The sequence below is a fragment of the Melanostigma gelatinosum genome (genome assembly GCF_949748355.1).
Source record: "Melanostigma gelatinosum genome assembly, chromosome: 7".
Taxonomy (NCBI): domain Eukaryota; kingdom Metazoa; phylum Chordata; class Actinopteri; order Perciformes; family Zoarcidae; genus Melanostigma; species Melanostigma gelatinosum.
In genome coordinates, this window is record NC_136640.1 from 8194513 (window position 1) to 8215003 (window position 20491).

Below are 20491 nucleotides of genomic sequence, written 5' to 3' on the forward strand. Positions count from 1 at the left end.
GATGTTTGCGCAAAATGAACCGACTGCAAGGAGCTCTTGGTTGCCTCGAGTTTTTCTTTTACCCACACCAAATCAATCAAAACAAGACTTTTTCTCCCGCGAGTGTGTGGTGACAATATAAGTACAAAGGCTTAAAAGGAGGTCCACATTCAACTGTTGTGACGCAATGTTTATATCTGTAGCCCAAGTGAAAAGCTGAAGAGAGATTACTCCTTGCAGTCCTGTTCAGCCCTGTCATGGCATCCAGGTAGAAACTGGTTTCCCTGTCAAACTCACTTACCTTGAGCATAATATGAACAGTGTTTGCCCTTGTGGAGGGTTACTACTCACATAGGGAATCCCAAAGAGCCCAAACTCTAGCATGCCAGGGATGGCCCATTTGATGTCGTTCCAGTTGGCAGCATTATCCCCCAACCAGTGACCCGAATATTTTCCCACACCTGGGAAGGAGGAGCGGGTCAACATCAGAGTACGGTTTTCTCCAAACACACGCTGCAGAGCTCTGTGTGTGTGTGTGTGGGGGGGGGGGGGGCAAGAGAGGGAGAGAAAGAAAAAGGTTGTTAGGGTGACTAAAAGACACGGGTACAGTGGCAGAGGGTGACTCCAGCAGCACAAGGGAGAAACTGATCAAACACACATACATGCTCACTAGTAGAATGAGAGAGATTTTGGGACGAAGCCAGGGTTGTACTTTTATTTATTTTTTTATTTTTTCTTCCCCAGTGTACATTATTATTATTTAGTTTGCAAAGGGAAATCGAAGCCACATTGATTTCCATGACGATACGGAACCCTGATGATGTTTATGAAATGTGTCTCCTGCCAATAAAATATTTTAATTTCTGGACGGGGAGAATAAGGGAGGAAGTGAGGAAGGAGACAAAGTAAAGATTAGCTAGCTTGAGTACCAAAGGAGTGAGTCACCAATTGGACTTCAGAGGGCTTGCATTTCATGTGTATGTGCCCTTGTGTGTTTGTGTACCATGTGTATGTTCGTATTATGTTTCCCTTCATACGGTGTGTGTGTCTTTGTGCAACTGTGTTGACTGGGACTTTTCTCATTTCTCCATATTTGTGCCTCGTTGTCTGCTCGCTCCTCCGGCTTGTGACCCAGAAATCAATCTAAGTTCTCCATCATGAAGGATGTCCGAACACTGCTGGATGCCACCAAACCATATCCCCTCTCCCTATTAAGATGTCACAAAGAACTTTAAATAATGTACCGAATGCTGTGCCATAATATTTTTTTATTGTGAAATACTCTATTCCTCTGCAGACACGGTCAGGAAAACACTAACACCTGAAAGGTTACAATAGCATTTAATCAAATCTGCATCAAAGGCTGTGCATTGCATTTCTTTAGTAATTGCAATTTCCCATACCATCACCATTAGTGCATATTAGGATTCTGGCAACTGAAGCCATATTTAGCCTTGTGTGAAATGACTAGCTGGGGGCTTGGAGACTATAGAAACTCCTCTACCAAGGATGTGACTGCAGCCTTTATACCTCTGTGTTTTGTGCAGCTCCTGCTCATGTGCCAGGCAGACTTCCTTGAATCTACAATTTACAGTCTTTGGATTATGAATCTGATGTGCTCCTGTGAACCTCCTCTGCTACACATTTTTTCAAATTACTCTGTGCTTGTTTGCATGATGGAAACGAAAAGAGATTAGCTGTATTTTAGGCCCACCTGACTCATCACAATATCTTTTGTGTGGCACCCAAGTACGGTTTCACGAGCATGGCGAACTTTATGTAGCGTACTTTATGTAACTAAATGGGCTTTACATGCATTTGCATAGCTTGATTGTAGGAAATACACAAACTGGTGTGCCCCTTGCATGCACATGATATTATGCATAGACTAAACTGGATGTATAGGGATACAGGCCAACTGTTTGTACTCAAACTAGCGTGTGCACTTAACTATCAGATGTCCACATAGTCCACTATATTTAATATAATAATAATACTGACTGAGTGTCCTGCCTCTGTATCTATAAATAAAGCCTAAATCAACTTTAACCTGCTTAAAGCTCCATCAATTTCTATATCTAAATAATTATCATTACATCTTATAATCACATTGATGCCTCTCTGTAGGTTTCTGTAAGTAATGGGCCCTTTTAAACTGTTTCAGCGCCAGACCCAGATGAGAAATTCATTCACTCACCCTGGGATCCGGACTCATTAAAACGTATTTCTGCACTTATCACATGGGATACGACTTGAAATGGTCTGAAAAAGTCACAGGCTTTGATTTAGCTGAGGGCATAATACACTGGGCTGCGCTGAACTGACAGATTTCTCTGTTGCACCTTTTTTTTTACATTTCAGCTCCATTATTATCTGGCCATTTCTCACCAGCCACTGATTCTACTGCACATAACGTTAAAGATCCCGTGTGTGTCGCACTGTTTTGACACTACACAACACACTTTGAGTTTGCCAATGCCTCATTGCTCATGGAGGGGTGGCAGCAAGTTAGCGTCCTCGGCAGGAGTTGGCCAAACTCCTTGCGAATGTACTCACTTTTCAGTAGCCAGCACCATAGAGTAGCCATACAGACTGTGGACATCATAGTGGTTCCCCCAGGCCTGCTTGGCATCCATACACAGCGTCTTACTGTACATCACCTCATCCAGAATCTCTGTGGGGAGCGAAAAAGATGGAGACGGTAAAGAGGTTGGAGTAAAGTGAGCAGAGGCATGGAATGAATACAAAATATAGGATACAGCGATGGAAGGGGAGAAAAGGAGGGAAACAGCACAGAAGAAAGGGAGACACTGATATATATATATATATATATATATATATATATATATATATATATATATATATATATATATATATATATATATATATATATATATATATATATATATATATATATATATATATATATATATATATATATATATATATATATATATATATATAGGAAGTGTGAACAATGAGGAAATGAGAGACAGCCAGAGCAATGGAGAAGGAGGATGACTAAGGAGGAGTGAAATAAAAAGGTGGCATCGGGGGAGCATGCCTTTTCCAGTTATGATCATCCTGTCTGGGACACAGTCGGAATAAAAGACATGGCAGAAGACTCATTTTCAAAATCCCTCACTGGGGACCCGCTATTTTAGATGAGTTTTCCTCTGGACCTGACCTTACTTTATGCGCTACTGTGACGGATTCATCAACTTGTGCACAACAGTTGGGCTTCAAGCTGCAAGCCCATGACTTCCTCTGTATCTTTGCAGGTATATGTAGATTTATGACTGGTTTGTATGCAAGGGCAAACAATCCTCGACAACGTTTTGAGACTCAAACATGTCTCTAAACTGGAACATAGATATTGCGCATATCAAAAATGTGCAAGAAAAGCAAATGCATAATAATATTATGGCGTAGAAAATATAAATAAAAGTGTCTTACTTGGAGTGTAGGGAGGGTAGTTGAGGTTGTTATCAGCACAGCCTTTATTTGATCCTTTCTGGAAACTAGCCACCTCATTCATGTCCTGCAAATGCATCGGAGGACATTGTTTCATAAGTCACACTTATAATCATTTTAACTTATCATTTGAATTATTTGCAACATGCTCCAACAGTGTTATGTATCCAGGATTCTTCCACTTAGGTGATCATCATATACTAAAAAGGAGACTGTTATAGTTTCTGATTCTGAAATCAGAATCGATAAGCTGATTCTGATTTTTACATTTTATTTCACCTCTTGGATAAACAAAGTGACCTGGGATGTGTTTTGGTGTCTGAAATAAGATGTTAATTTGTGTGTGTTGCAGCAATCAGAAGTAGTAATGAATGAACCAAAGCAACATTTTCTGCTGAGCACCCTTTTAATATGAATTCCAGCCTGTGCTTTTTTGTCAGCCTGTGTTTGGTGCTCTGTATTGGCCTCCAATGTCCAACCCACAGTGAAGTAATTGCCACCAAGAAATTACAAGAAAAAGTAAGCTCACTGCCGCTGTGTGTGCGTAATTGGCTGCAGAATAATGTCAGTGTCAGGATTTTGGGTTGGCGAACAGCTAATTAGTGGAAACACACCTTCATTTTATGTGTTCTTAAAATTGACTTACAATCCAGAGTGCGTCGTGTTTGATCTCCTTGGAGAATCTGTCATACTCATCAACCCACCAGTCAATACAGTTTTGGCTGGTGTAGTCTGGAAATACAGTCTCTCCTGGCCACACCTGAGAGGGAGAGAATGTGAGAAATGTGTTTTTTTTACAAGCACATTTTAATCGATTTGGAGCAAAACTCTGACAACTTTAGTTTGGCATGTGAGCTCCCCTACTGATGGTATCCACTGCAGTTTCAGCAAAGCACAATGCTGTACTTTCGTTTCTTCTTCTCCTTATTTATTTCATCTCAAAAAGCATCTGCAACATGTATTTGATTAAGTGAGAATCAAGCCGACACAATATCGTACAGGTAAACAATATGAAGGAGCATGAAGGCGTGGGTGTAGAGAGCTCCCCTGAAGCAAAAACTAGGCCCATGGCAATGTCAGAGAAACGGCTCAAAGATGTGGATGTGACAAAGAAAAAAATATCAGAATAGAGCTGAAGTACGGGACAGGAAGGGATTGATGAGAGAGAGAGAGATGGCAAAAGAGAGAGGGGATAGAGAGATGGGAAGAGTTGAAGAAGAGAGCAGAGGAGGAGTCGATAATGCAATAGAAATCTCTAGACGTGACTGTGTGTTAGAAGTCGTCCTTAACGACATGTATTGAGAAAAATGATTAATCCACAGAGAAAGGCAGAGATTTCGTGAGTGTGTGTCTGTGTGTTTCTGTGTGTGAACCCCTCTTGTAGAGCACAGTAGATATTAAATCTCAAGGTTGCTCCATGCTAGCTGTCTTTCTACCTTTTTTTTTTTTTTTACTTCCACTGCCAATGACTTTACAACCCAGTTTGTAGACATGAATCATGCTTATGTGCTCACACAGATTTATAGGCAGATGTTTTGGGCAGGTGGTCAGAACTCCAAGGTCAGAGCTTATTGATAGTCCCTCACTGTTGCAATCTAACATTTTCCAATCAGTTCTTTCTTCTTTTATCTCCATATTTCTGACCCCAGCTGCTCACTAATGCTGATAGCACGGTTACCACTTCAAACAAACCTGCTGGCTTTTGTAGTGGTATATCTTTTTATGTCTGTTTGTCTGTTTGTCTTTTTTTTGCTCTCCAGTCTGCCCATCTATGCCTCCGCTCCAACAAAGTGACAGACATGACGGAAGGTGGAAATACTTCCGTCTTTTTTGTGTTTACCCGATAGTCTGACTTTTTGTCTCTTGTCTCTCAATGTGACTGACTTCCTGTGTACGTACCTCCCTGTCACTCCACCACACAGAAAGACAACCTGTCTGTATATCTGTACATTACTCTCAAATCTATTATTTGTGACTGTCTGTTTTCCCCGCACCTGCCTTTTTCTCAGCCCATGTCACTGTCTGTCATTCCTACCTTTAAACCCGGATAGCCTCTTTTCTCTCCTTGCTGCTTTGCTTGTTGTGTGAGTGATGTCCTGCTATGATTTTACCCGTACACTGAAACATATGGGCCACCAGGAAAAGCTTTTATCCTTTGCGAGCAATTAGCTGTTTTAAGAGCAGAATAAATCCCAGCCTGTCTCTGTATCTCCTTTGTCACCGACACGTCTACCGCAGAGGTCGCTTTGCAAAGACCCCATTGTTTTCATAACCAGGACACATACTTCATATGGAAATAAATTAGACTCAATTATAATCTGACACATGCGTGCACGGACATAAAGCACACTTCTTGTTCAGAGAAATGGATACTTATATGTACTCACAGACTGACTTCTTCCTTCTCTCTTTATCTCTCCCACTAACACTTGCATACCTAATCTGTGGTGCGTCGATGCAGAACATTTTAAGATGAAACACTAATGTGGAATCAATGCATATGTTTGACCCGTTATAAACAGCATGAAAAAGCGATTAGCCGAAGGACTGGGCCTAATCGTGTGCATAATCAAAAGCAACACCATAAAGGCATGGGAGCCGCATACTTCAACCCCCCCCCCCCCCCCCCCCCACCTGTCTCTACAAGGGAGAGCCTTTTAAACATGTGCTCTGTGGGGAGAAGGATCAAAACGTAACATACGGGAGGCTTGAACTCCCATTAGGGCATTGTGGAGAGCCAGTTACACATATGCTTGCATACACACAGCAAATGCATATGTTTATGCTTATGTTGCATGAAATATTGTACAATGCGAAGGCTCTAATACTCTGTTGTAAAGTGGACCTTAAAGGCAGTTTTGATTTTTTAGTCATGGATTCAGCAAGGTTCTAAATAATGTGACGAGTTTTCTTGCCCAACATTACAAATTGACTCAATTCATGCTGATTCTTCACTGGATATCCTCAGGCTAATATCCTTGTATTGCATAGATTATTAGAATTGATCACCCTACCAACATATTTGGCATTCAAGGACTACCGACTGGGGGATACCCAAGAATAAACTACTGTAAGAAATTATATATTTTTTCAAACAGATCCCTGCAGATGACTATAGTTAGGATGTAGTAGCTGGGAAACTCAATGGGACCGCAGCATGAAGCCTTACCGAGTGCAAGTTAAAATTTGATAACGATACCACAAAAAATGAATATTTTACACATGTTTTTCTAAGGGTATGTCTAGGTGAGGTGTCAATCTAAAGGTCAGAGTGCAGCCGCCGTTTTGAGACACAGAGACCGGGAAAATTTACATGCGAACTGAAGTTATGTTCGAAAATATATAAATAATTAGGCATATCTGCCGGCTAATTTGAAATGATGCAACAGCAGTCCGTCGGTATTTATGGACATAATAATGTGGTTTGGACTAAATATCATACTCGATTGGATCATACTGGATTGGATCATCTGGACCTTTGGCAATGTAACAAGACCGTTTTTGTTGGAATATTATGGATGGGTGGATTTAAATGAAGCTTCATTGGTGAGTTGCCTCGATTTTGTAACTGTTTGTTGGTTGGTGGTCTGACAGAGGCGTTGATTGTACCTGCTGTTGTGATTGTATCTTGAAATGGTTTGCATAAATCAAATCACAAGAATCTTAGCTTTCCAAAGATATGTCGCATCAGTCGCTACCTATACAAAGCAGTTGTGTACATGACACAGATGTACAGTCGGGCCGTCGGAGTGTTAAGATGTTTTAAACAAATAAGTACATGCCAATCAATAGCTGTATCAATGAAAGTCTTTATCTCTTAAAACTGCAGAGTCGGAATTGGGTGGTTTTGACTTCGGTTCCCAGGAACCCAATACATTAGTATTTTTAGAAAGCACTTATTAAAACGGAAATAGAAAACAATGATATGAAGTAATTGAGAACAAAATTATTGACAAAGTTGTGGGGAATATGAATGCAGAATAAAGCACCTGTGAGATGGCAAGGTGTACCTCTGGGGTTTATGGGTACCCCAGTTAGTAGATTTAATGTTCCTGGAATCATCTTAAGTATTCATTTCACAAAAGCTAGACTTGACCTTATACCATAACAACATTGTGCAATACAAGGTTCAATTGGTGCTCAGGGGCAAACATGGGCCATAAAACCATGTCTATACAATACAACACTTTCACCTGCCTTTACAACTGATATCAAGTGGAATGGAAGCATGGCTTGGTGATGTGTCTGCATGCCACCGTTATATAATTTACACATAGAAGCCCAGAGATACTCACAATTTTCCCTTCACCTAAAGATTTGTATTAAAACACTATGTTGTAGTTCCCACGCAACCACATAGTGTAGAGAGTAGTCGGTGAATGTAATAGGACATTTTTAATAATTTTCCAACATGGGTATGCAATTCCCAACCGTTTGGCAGTTCTTGAGAAGACAGACTTCTGGCAACAATAATGCCATGATAAGGTTGTTACAATTATCTCTGTTGCCAATTGTAATGCTAAGTGGAACCGAAAGTGAACCCCTCGAACTTGCATACCTTTTGCTGATGTCGTTTTAAAGAGCAAGATAGTCCAAAAGGTGCAGGTAGAAGGGGAGGTGGATGGGTCAAACAAATCGTGGACTTCTGTTCAGGAAACCTCTGTTCCTTTTTTCTGTGCAAATCGAATGGTAAAGTTGACATTTGGTCATGAAAGTTCATAGTCACGTGAGTCGTTAGTGTCGCAAGTCACATGACTCATGTGGTAGTCACGTACAGTATGTAGTCAAGTCAATGACCTCTTTTCCTAAACCTAAGCAAGTGGTTTTGGTGCCGAAACTTAACTTTGTGCGAAGACCGATTCTATTTTGAAAAGCCGTTATACATGTAACCAGCGTCACATAATCACTGACAAGACCAAATCTGACTCAAGAGGGGTACAAAGAGCGCCATAGTTTGAAGCCTAGTGCCACTGACCAAGCTGCGTTATTTGATACATTGGCATGGGAATATGTTGGAATATCACTGTGGTGATCCTTTTACACAAGCTGCAGACATTGGACATGCATGCTATCGAAGTATGGTGTTAAAGAGGGATTACCATCTGGAGGAGGGGCATCTTTGAGTATCTAATCAAGGGCCACTAAGAGTATTGCCGCATCTCTGTGCATGTTCCATTTTTCCCTTGCATACAAATGCAGCTCACCTCTCCTAACAGTGGAGTTTTCCCATCCGATTCAGTGATCCAGGCGTTCTTCTCAGTCCCCCGGTCATAGGAGAGGTATGGAGAATCCCCTACCCTCCTACTGGTCGCTATTGCAGGATCCTGGGGGCAGAGGAATATACTTGAGAATAGGACAGAACACAAATGCCTTTTGAAAATAACTGTTCATGTGTTGGTGTTGCATATTCGATTTAAGAAAAATAACACATTGTGGGATCATATATATATATACATATATATATATATATATATATATATATATATATTTACTGTAAATGTGCGAATACACAGTTTGCTTTACTTATAATAAAGTGCTTCTTACCAGGATGAGGATGTATTTCTGTCCCTTTGCATGAAGGTAGTCGGCGAACTGAGGCAGCTCGGTGAAATTGACTTTGTCATATGTGAAATCTTTCTTATCCTCCATGTAGTCGATGTCAGTGTACTGAATGTCCTGCATGGGGAGAAGAAACACTTCATGTACATGCAATATATATTAATACGCAATTCATAAAAACTAAAATCCCGAAAACTTTTCTAGTCTTGCTTTGAAATATCCTTTTGGAATACTGCATGTTTTATGAATACCTTGATGAGTTTACTTCAAATAGGTTAGATGTCATTTGATATTCAAAGCTTAATTGGAAATGCTAAAATACTAGCATGGCTTCCATGTATTAAAATAATATTTGCATCTTGTATTAATGTAATCAATTAAAAATGACTCTTAATGCTTCTTAAATGTACGCACTCATGCTTCCACTTATATGCATAACTTGAACACATCCACTCAAAATGCAGCATCTTCAAAATGACTTGGACAGGTCCTCCTAACACTGTATTCCCATCTCAGCATGGATTGGCAACTACAAAACTATTTCTACTGTGAAAAACAAAACAAAAATAACACATTCTAACTGCTATCTTCTTTGACCTTCCTTTGATGGATTTTTTTGTAGACCTTACGTGAGTGCTAACAACTTGGCTAATGTGCCACTAAAGCTTGGGAGGACAATGAGAATGCACATTATTTCTGTTTTTTTTTCTCAGGGTGTGACTCAATGCTTGTCTGCCAAAATCTACGTCATATCGATAGAGCAGATGGTTTGGAAGGTTCTGCCAGATCCTTCCTCTAATGGTAATCAGCTCCAGACATATTAGGGAGAATGTGATAATGCCCTCTGTAGTCTATCTAATGGTTATCAAATATGTCCCTGAGTACAGCAGGAGAGGAAGCAGCTGCATGATAATGTATTTGGATATGAAAGAGAGATTGAAGATTGAGATGGGTTAGAAATTTGTTTGCATTTTATCCTTGAATAAGAGTTCAAACTGTGTCCTTGATTGGTGCAGTCTTTGGTGAGTTGTGATACAGTTGAAGTGTTTTATGGGGACATATACAGATTTGGATTAGGAGTTAACCTTAGCAATTAAGGAAAATAAATGGCATCAAACATCAGTGCTGTGTGTGTGGAAGGGACTTTTTAGAGTTACTATTCACAAGCTCAGACGAAGATAAGCACGAAGACTCGTTTCCAAGAAAATGTCAACCAGAGCTGGTATTTATCAAATGTCTCAGAAGGGAAGAGGCGTCGGAGTAGTTTTAACATTCAGATCAGGATGAATGAGATAATGAAAGGAACTCGGTCGATTGATCTTTGGTCAGCGCTAACATTCAGTGACGCTCGAAAAATAGTCGTCCTGGGATTGAACCTATAGAGGCCAGAAGACTCTCCATTATTTGACAGAAAGCTGGATTACCCCGTCTAAGCTAAAGGCCATCCCTATCACTCAGACTGTCTGTCGAACTCCTGCTTCAACCTTCATATCACGTCTTCACATGTATTGTAGTGGTTGAGGCTCTTGCCTCTGGAACCACACAGTAGTGCATGAGTCGTTCAAATTCAACAAGGTGTGTTTAAGGTGAAGTATTGATCCCCCCCCCCCCCCCCCCACTATCCCAAAAGCAGCAAAGAAATCCCCACTGCACGTACTATGCATTGTCACAGCATGACTTCAGACAGGTAACAAAAGGAGAATCCAACCTCCTTTTTTAAATATCTCAATATTTTGACATCTGAGGTCAAATTCAAAGAGCTACTAACATTTTATCCCGATTTGCTTTCTTTGCCTTGCAAAGAAAATGACATGTTTCCATTTCCCAGACTAGTTGATTGATAATTATTGCATGCTTCTCGGGTTGGATTTAGTCACGTAGATTTCTCTGTAACGATTGCTCATTCCTCTTTGTCACAACATTAGAACCATATGAATTGAACGGAGAGCTTGCAGCTCCACCTTACACCTAGTGTGATAGAAATGTATCGTGATGATTAACACTGTGCAAACAGAAGGTGACGAGAATGTTTCTGCTGGAGATTTACAGCATAGAGCTGAGATATTGAGGGTGAAAGTGCCAAATAAATTGTAAATGAATGCACCTGAAATCCATGAGACATCATGGATAGTTATGATATCTTTAACATTTGTAAACACCAGTTACTTGACATTTCTATCACAAGAATATGAACACGAAACCACAGACTGCAGTGGCAGAAATAGCCTTGATAGCCATTTCAGATTCACACGCACATTGTCAGCATACTGCCTATAGACAGCCGTAATAAATGAACTGAAAGAAAATCAAGCAGACAGCATCTTACATATGGGAGGGCCACGGCACGATTCCTCTCCACTGTTTTCTTGACCTCACTCAGGCTGCCATAGTCCCACCGAGAAAGCTGGAAACCCAGGGACCAGTAGGGCGGAATGACAGGCCTGCCAGTGAGCTGGACAACAACATTTGGAAATATTATTGCAATTAATGTTCCTAGACAACTCACAAGCAACTTTTGCACAACAGACTTACCGAGAAAATATGTGCCTGTATATTCCTATATACAGTATTATGTATACCTTTTTAAAGCAAAATGAATAATCATTGGTTCCTCACCACAAGAAACTCCTGGACCACTTGTTCTGGCGTATCTCCAAAGAGAATATAGAAGTCAAGTACTCCTCCAATCGTCCTGTAAGTCACAGCAGGAGCGGGCTGCAAAGTCACCTCTGGAAAAAAGACATGGAAATGTTGCAAACTAAATCCTAATACCTTCTTAACTATAAATCATAACCCTGAAAATTACTTCTCAAGCTATTGTGAAGTGGCTGTACCTCTGTTTTGAGATTCTGTTTCATCGTTTTGCAGATGTAAGGTTCACACATGAACAGATGCACATAATCTGTGTATCAGTCATGACAATCCATGAGAGGCGAAACAGTGTTTGTATATCAGGAGGATATAGACATGAGCAAGAGAAACATGGCAGCGGGCATTCCCATCGCTTTCAGTCATCTCCTTATATAATACAGAGCCATTCAATATCCTCTTTGATTTGTCAGCACAATTTTTTAATTAAGGCAACAGTATATCCATTTTTGTTGGTATGAAGAGGCATAACTGATGGTTCAAGCCCTTGAACCATTTTCAAATGGCTCTCGTTTCCCAATGATTTGCCTGCCTGTGTATGTTCATGACACGATGTTCTTTTTGTGTATATGTTTTTGTGTCTGTTAACTTCCCTGATGACAGTGTCATTGCATGGTTTCACCAGCATGTATTCATGTGTTTCTATGTCCCAGCGTGTGTGTGTGTGTGTGTGTGTGTGTGTGTGTGTTTGTATCTTCACCCATAGCATTGCTGTTCATGAGAAAGACCCCGAATGATTTTCCACTCTCGTCTTCCAGACAGAGGAAGAAGGGGTAGTGTCCATAGAGGTTATGAGTACCCTGCGGGGAAGGCAGAGGGAAAGGTGGATGAAGGGACGTAGGGCAGAGGTGTCAGGTGCAGGGGGGATGTGGGAGACTTATTGAAACTGAGGGGGTGACTTCACTGCCTCATCAGCTTACAAGGCATTTAAAAACATACACATGTCAGGAACACATGTTAACATGACACTTAAATACATGCACACACAAAAAAATAAAAAAATAAGTGGTAAACATACTGTATACATGCATATGCACTGTCTTTATCATCTCAAATGTATGTACATATGCATGCACAAGTGTGTTTTAAACCATGCCTAACGTCAAGTTCAGTGGCATTAAAAATGATATGCTGAATTAATATCTTATCTTATACTCACCCCATTAGGGAAAGCATCTCTGGTGAAGATGGGCCAGGTTTTCCAGTTTGTGTCATGGAGATACCGTTGATGAACATGCTCTCCCAGCCCATAAATATTATGGGATGGAAGCTTAGCAGACATCTGTAGGTACTGGTCTGCAAACACCAGTGGAGCCATTTTAGTGTCAAACCTGAATGTGTTTTAAAAAACAAAAAGAGAGTTAAACATATTACAAACAAAATAACTGGTCTGGAATGTGAAAAAAGAGAGGGAGCAGGTGAAAGAAAACGTGAGACAAAGACATAAGAGGGAGTGGGAGTGGGAACAAGACGAGGACGTGTTGTTGAATTGTAGAAAAAAAAAAAGGGATGGGAAACACCATCCATCAAGCTCTAATAAGCCCTCTGGGTAGCGTTTCTCTAGCCTTCAAAACAAGACATACACTGGTGGTTGAAATACTGAGCTTGCTCTAGCTGTATACAGCTGCCAAAATAAAGATATAGATACAAAATACATTAGTAAAGGTTGTAAATACAGTCGATATACATTTTTATGGAAGTCATGACAACACAAACACTCAAATGGACCCTTTTCTGAGAAAGCCCACCTATACGAGCCATAAAGGTCAAAGTGTAGAATGATTAGAAGTATCATTACCCTGTGTGCACACACTCACTATCTACTTGTTTTATTGGAACTATGGATATCTGAGGAAATTAGACCTCAATAAACATTTAAGGATGACTTTTTATGTTCTAAAAAGTGATTCATGAACCTTGTTATCGCTCTAATTTATGGTCTTCTTAGACATTATGCGGCGCTCAGGGATTGATTATCAAGTTGTTATAAAAACATTGCATGCAAGACTGCTTTTGATAACGCTAACAACCGCCAAAGAAGGAACAAAACAAAACCATTGTATCCAAGTGAAAACTGCAGTCAGGAAAACTATTGTACCAAATGATTTCCCTACAATTCCAACAAAATCAAAAAAATTAGAAATACAAGTAAACTATTCAATTTATAGCATGTTGCAATAGGCTAAACGATGAAGCCATTTGAAACGTACTCGCCCTCCTTCCTTAAATGCTGGTATTCTACCTAAATGCTAGTGAACACTTTCCAAAGGTCCTGTGAGATAATTGAATTTGCTGGTGTGGGTGTTAATATTGTTTTTTGCATTTTTGCGCCTGACCTCTAAAGTGATTTCCTAGGCGGCGCCCTATGGGACAACTACAATGCAGGGACGAGAATTTCACCTTTTCGAATGAATGAATTACAACAGAAAGAGAGGCTCTTAAAAACCCAAAGTCTGACCTATCACCCAAAATACACCACAAAACACACAGTCATAATGGTGATCAACATTTGGCCCTGTAGCGACAGGGAAAGCAAAACAATCTGATGACTAAATAGCTGCAATCTCCCTGCCTCTGCAGGCTGAAGGTCATGTGCGGTGTTGAGAAAGACAATGCTGGTCAACACACCGATACGTGAGGCAAGCCAACGTTTGTCATGTGATATATTTCACAAAGAATATACAGTCTCTAAATGAAAGATAAATGTTTGCCTTGCAAGGTATTTGTCATGTGCCATGAATGGAAATCAGCTCTGATTCACAAATACAGAACACAGTGATGTACAAAACGGCCTTCAGTGTATAGGGTCATCGTGGTGGTATTTAACCCGGAGCACCACGTAGTAATGCAGACACTGTGGCTGTGCCCTCAAAAGCCCTATTTTCCACAAGGTGCCATATTCTATATACTGCATCAATGATAATATTGGTTCAATGCCTTTTAATAGTGTGTGTGTGTGTGTGTGTGTGTGTGTGTGGGGCGGCACACAGCTCTGAGGGGTAATGGATCACCTAATGTCACCCAGGGCTAACGAAGTGGCCTGGTTCTACAAGAACATAATTATTTACTGCTGTGGGAAACTAACATGTAACTTGACAAGGTGTTCCATCATATGTAGAAAACAATGACATTATGTGGTGCACCACGATAGGGGATTTCTGACATAAGTGCCTTAAATGAGATACAAAGAATTAATGTTAATGTGTTGACAATTCTCAAATTTAACTGGTGAGTGTAAAAAAAAATAAAAAATCTAGTCTTCAAATAAAATAATACAATTTTGGACACTGGCACAGGCTGTGTTTTGTCCCCAGAAATATATCCACACAGTCAACTGTGAGCATGGCTTTCAGTATCCTCTAATAAAACTTACCAATACAACAATCTCCTGCTACCATACATCACACATCAGCCCTCTCTCCAGCTGCAGCCATACAGTCGTACTGTGTATATATATACATGTAGTGTATTATAACACATAGCAGAGTATCCTTCACTGTCCAGATGGAAAACAATGTGATATTGTAATTCTTATCAACAACCATGTCCCTGCCCAACACAAATACTCAATGAACATACACACACGTTTACGGAGCACTCACAGGACTTTTCTGTTCTCCTTCCTGCGTACAGTAAGACCAAAGGGTTTGTGTGTCATCTCCAGTGTGTCGCTGATGGGGCTGGAGGGATCACTGGTGAGGCTGCTGATGTGCTCATGGGGGACTTCAAACCTCTGCCTGTGGGCATCATAGATCTGAGGAGAGAGAGAGAGAAGAGAGAAACAACCATACAGGCAGTGTGAGCGTGGCCTCATACTTCACGGTCATGTTCATACTTTGTTGTGTACATCGCTATTTTTGTCGTCTTTTGTTCTGCACAGCATTCATGTTTAACATGCTTTGATAAAAACTACTTTTAAAATGAATTTGACTCGACTAGATTTATCTCACAATTCCCTCTGTTGCTGTCTAATTGTGTGTGAGAGTGATAATTTAACGTGAATTTGTGTGCAAGTAAAAAGGTGTTGAACAGAGGTGGTGTCTGTCAGTGTGTACCTTAAATCGGAGTCGATTGTTTGACTGCATTTCTGCGTGAAATGACAGCTCTTGTATATCAGCCCCAAATAAGGAAGGAGAAGCCATTCTCTTCAGTTGGGCTTTCATCACTGCAAAATTAAACAAATGGGGAAAGGAGGGGAAAGGTTATAGTACAGTTAAAAATATCCATTCTGGGAAATCTATCACATTAAACCTAATCTCCAAAATAGAGATGGAATTACACAAAAATAGTACTTATTTTGGAACTATAGTGGTTATAGTTGCAGTCATTATTTCCATCAAAGCACAAAGAAGTCAGGAAAGTTAGCAAGAGAGTGAATATTATAAAACTAAATTTAAATCGCTGAGAAGGAGGAGAAGACTGATACCGCTCCCATGTCTGTACAGCAAACGCCAGCAGCTGATTAGCTTAGCTTAGCATAATGACCGGAAATGGAACAACGGCAAGCCTGGCTCTGACCGAAAGTAACAAAATCCATCACCTTTAGAAAGCTCACTAATTATTATGTGTATATCTTGTTTATTTAAGCCATACAAACACCTAAGTATAAGAACTAGATACACTGCGATTGTATGTGCTGTGAGTTACCTGGTAACATCACGGTTACGACAAGACTCCCAGAATGTCGAACTCTTCCTCTAATACTTATGCACGTTGACCAATATTCTGTATAATTATTCAAGAGGTCTTAAACGTAAGTGGTCTTCATTTAAAAAAAAAATTCCACATTGGCATCCAAGCTCTTGAGAACAATTGTTGGATGTGATGTGCACCAACCACATCAGTACATACAAATTAAAAAAATACAACATTTGATCATACAATGACTTACCATTCCCTACAATGATAAGTGAACTGCAGCAATGAGACTACACTGCAATAGTCTTCAGTACTAGCACTCATAAAACTCATCAGGTGAGCTTACACAATAATCCATTCAAACACTGATCATATAAATGTATAACATGGGAATACATCAAAGGGTGCAATATGATTTCAGAGTCCACAGTTGTCCCGGAGGTAGAAGTGGGTAGTTTTCATAGTCTGCTCGAGGGATACTATTTCCGTATGTAACAATATGTGAAGACCGTTAAACTTATATCAGGGGTCTATTTTTTTTCTGCAATGGTTAAAGTCCCTGTTGAGTAATATTAAAACTGTCTCAGGCAGAGCAAGAAAAATTGTTTTTGATAAAATTCCTCTCAGTCTACATAAGTGTTTGGCAATTTTTTTTATTTAACTACCTTCTGTTAATATATTGTGAAAATGTATATATTTTTCTTTTGATAAAATGTTTTTATGCTATTCAAATGTCACCAAAAATATTGATGGCAAATGTCCAATGTTTCTTCCTGCTTTTACACAATAACTGAGTTCACATATGGCAGTGAAATCAAGCAGAAAATGGAAAAATATGCATGCTGCAAAGTCTATCATGTTTTCTGATATGCCATCCATGTCATATTTCCCAGAAAAGCTTGCCTGAGGCAAAGTCAGTGAAAAGGGAAAAACGGTGTTAGGAAGACAATTTGAAGGAATGCGGAGCATTTCGAATTTAAAACATAAGTTTAAAAGACAGCCAAGACCGCATGCGTGTAAGAGCAGGATGGAGAAAGGAGAAATGGGGATTTACCATAAGGATTCGGTTGCTCCACTGATTCCACTGTGTATCCATGGTTGGTTGAGAAGAAACACCAGGGAACATTTCTCTCGTCCAGTGGGCTCCAGCAACATCCACGCTGCTCACATTGCAGCTGTTCAAGTAGGGTGGTTGATGCTGATATCATTATTCTCATCCACATTGTCATTACTGTCATTGCTGCTATTTTAAACAATGTTGCATTATCATCATCATTGCCGTTGTTCTTGTCGTCATTATAACCAGGGTAAATGTAACCATCATGAACTATACCATTTTAATTGTGACCATGGTCCGAGTAAGAGTTGAGTTGTAAGGAATCCAGTAATTACCGAATCTTCAACTCCTTCGGTTAAAGGTGTTTAAAAAAACCTTCTCCATATACTTTGCATGCTTGGACATGGTAGTGGCTCATACCTTTGAGGCTCCAGCATCAGGGAAACAGTCGACTCTTTCAGCCAAAGAAATGTGGGGACACTGAGGAACGAAGACTTCAGTCGTTTCTGCCAAAAGATGAAATGTTTACTTGAAACAAAACTTCAAAGTGACAACTAAGCTGCTTACTAATTTAAGATTTATAATCATTTGAGCAATGAGCTGATGATGGCACTCACCAATAGACCTTTTTCACAGCAAACATTTTGACATGTCATAGTAGGAAAAGCACGGGTGAAATTGCTTACATTAGCGATGGCTCGGTTCCATTAATTGTCGCAGTAAGCTATTCCTGTCAGCCAGCTTGCACGATACCAGGACGTCCCGAGTAGAATGCAGCCATCATTAATATTATTAAATGCGCCTGTTCTTTTCTTACTATGACAAGCCAAACTATCTACTTCAAACAACTCCATATAAGAAGTGGATATAGTTGTCGTGGTGTCACCAATTGGTTTGTCGACTGCAGTTTTGAAGCCTCGAGTTGGCATTTTGGCCATCTCCATCTTGAATTTTGGCCGTCGCTATCTTGTTTTTTTGGTCTTAGACCACAGCTAGATTTCTATCATCCTCCATTGGTTTCACAGAAAACTAATATATTCGTAATTATTCTTGAAAGTTAGATCAATCCAAGTCACCTGGAAAATGGGATAAGGTGCTCTTGTCTCACAACAACTCCAAAGACACACAGTTGCAAGTCAATTTTGCACGTTTAACTGATGTAAAATTAGAGAATGAGTTTGAGCTTGCAGTCAGTTTACACACTGGAGCTATTTATTGATCATTGCCAGCTAACTCGGGTGACCACATAGCAGCAGTTATCTTCACAGTCTTCACATTCACTACTCTGAACACATTCCAAGTGTTTCAAGGGTATATTGGTGGTAGTTAGCCTGCAATACAACTTGATGGCATGATTGCAGACACTTGCGGAGGCTAAGTAACAGTTTTACAAATATAGGGGGGACATGGTGAATGCTTTGGGCTGTTATTTTTTAGTTGTGTTAAATGTTACATATGCATCTTTATGTATGTGTAAGCATGTTCACCTACCATCTTTAAGGACCCCAGGTTCTCCGGTGACAAACAGGACTATGAGAGCGATGGCTACCACAGACATCAATGCAAACGTGACCATTAGGGCCACCTCCAAACCTGAGAACTGCCGTCTCCCCATCTAACACAAATGCACACAAACAGAGTGATTACAAAGGCCAACATCCAATAACGACACCAAGTTTACTAAAGGCAAGGTCTCGGAGGTCTCAATGAGGCCCATTGGCAGGACACACAAAACAAGCAAACTACAGTAAACACACGCATATATTTTCCTTGTATTGACCTTGGACTCTGCGATAGCTTTGTGAAGTTAAAAAAACACAATAAAATGAAAAATAAATAAATTAAGACTTAAAAAAAAAAAAGAGAAACGGGGAGTTGACAAAACTGCCCGACAGGCTGGGCCTAATCTTGCAAAGGCACCCATCATATCACTCCAATGTACTCTTAGAGACAAAAACAAGGTGAATGTGTGTGGGTATGTGGCTATATTTGGGTGAATGAGAGGCTCATAGCCCTCCTGTTTAATGTGCTGTGAAGAGCAGGAGAGGGCAAAGAGAGAGACGGAGTCAAACGTGTGCATGCCCCCCTGCACACCATGCAGAAGCACAGATAACCGCCTGCAAACATGCAATGCAACAGCGAGGCACACAAGCACACACCATTCATACAGTACAAACCTTTTAGCCTCTCTCTTCTTCCCTTCAGCTTACACTACTAAGTGCCTAAAAATAGCTTCCGCCCATAACAGCATATCATTTTACTTCTCCCAACTCACAGACATGCTGATAGGCGCATATGCACAGGCATAGAAAAAGCAGGGGCACTTTTTGGCTCCAGTGTTTGGATTCCCATGAGTGCAGGCAGTTTAGAACTTTTACTTTTAGTTCACTGGTTACTTTGAGACACATTCTTAAAAGAGAATGTCAAGAGGAGGTTTGTCACCTGTAATAATGTTCAAGACTGGCATAAAAGTAAAAGTGGATCAGTGCAGTGTATATCTGAATAAAGAAATCTTTCGACACATCAGTATTTAAAGCCCCCACAGAAATCTGTCTATATACATTGGATTATTTAGATTGGATTAGAAAGCTGTGTTAAGCAAAGAGCTACACGTAACCAACATTATCATTCACAAGCTTGGTCACCGTCTATCTACAGTAATGTGGATACTACTGCATAATAAAAATATCTGCAATCTACAGAAGGTTGAAAGCAAGTCTGTATCTGTAGCAAGAAGGATTTCGAATGCATTAGTTTTTATTTATTCATTACGTCAATGTTGTAGTCATTAAAATTGAATCCCACTGGCATCACAGTTATAATCCCAGTATCATTTTTTTAAATAGTGGTATATCAACAAATGCTAGAAGTGTAATATGAAAGAAAGATTGTTTTTTGATTTGAACAGCTAGACAGCCTGCAGCTGCAGTCTTACCTTGGCACTCTTCAATGTTCAGGGCAAAGTGCTTTTGAGTTCAAGTGAGATAGCACCTTCTAATCCATAGGCAGTATTGTGGTCATCGGGGCTCGCCACTCCTTCCACTCCTTAGCAAAACTACCCGGCAACCTGTATACATTCGAACAAACACAAAGTGCGTCAAGCTGCTGTAGCATGTATTTGATCCCTGATCAGTT

General features: G+C 40.1%; 1 protein-coding gene across 1 annotated transcript in view; it reads right to left on the bottom strand.

The window, feature by feature from the left end:
• Positions 1-19558, bottom strand: part of si (sucrase-isomaltase) — a 62171-nt gene extending 42613 nt beyond the window's left edge. Inside the window, exons 1-16 of the mRNA XM_079271239.1 lie at positions 19534-19558; positions 18848-18971; positions 17777-17862; positions 17354-17474; positions 15717-15826; positions 15264-15415; positions 12821-12992; positions 12362-12461; positions 11629-11741; positions 11339-11464; positions 8998-9129; positions 8658-8777; positions 4100-4213; positions 3436-3520; positions 2536-2653; positions 331-502 (exon numbers count right to left, since the gene is read on the bottom strand). Coding sequence (XP_079127365.1) covers positions 331-502; positions 2536-2653; positions 3436-3520; positions 4100-4213; positions 8658-8777; positions 8998-9129; positions 11339-11464; positions 11629-11741; positions 12362-12461; positions 12821-12992; positions 15264-15415; positions 15717-15826; positions 17354-17474; positions 17777-17862; positions 18848-18971 — 1845 coding nt within the window. The 5' untranslated portion in view covers positions 19534-19558. The remainder of the gene's footprint in view (positions 1-330; positions 503-2535; positions 2654-3435; positions 3521-4099; positions 4214-8657; positions 8778-8997; positions 9130-11338; positions 11465-11628; positions 11742-12361; positions 12462-12820; positions 12993-15263; positions 15416-15716; positions 15827-17353; positions 17475-17776; positions 17863-18847; positions 18972-19533) is intronic.
• Between the last annotated feature and the right edge of the window lie 933 nt (positions 19559-20491).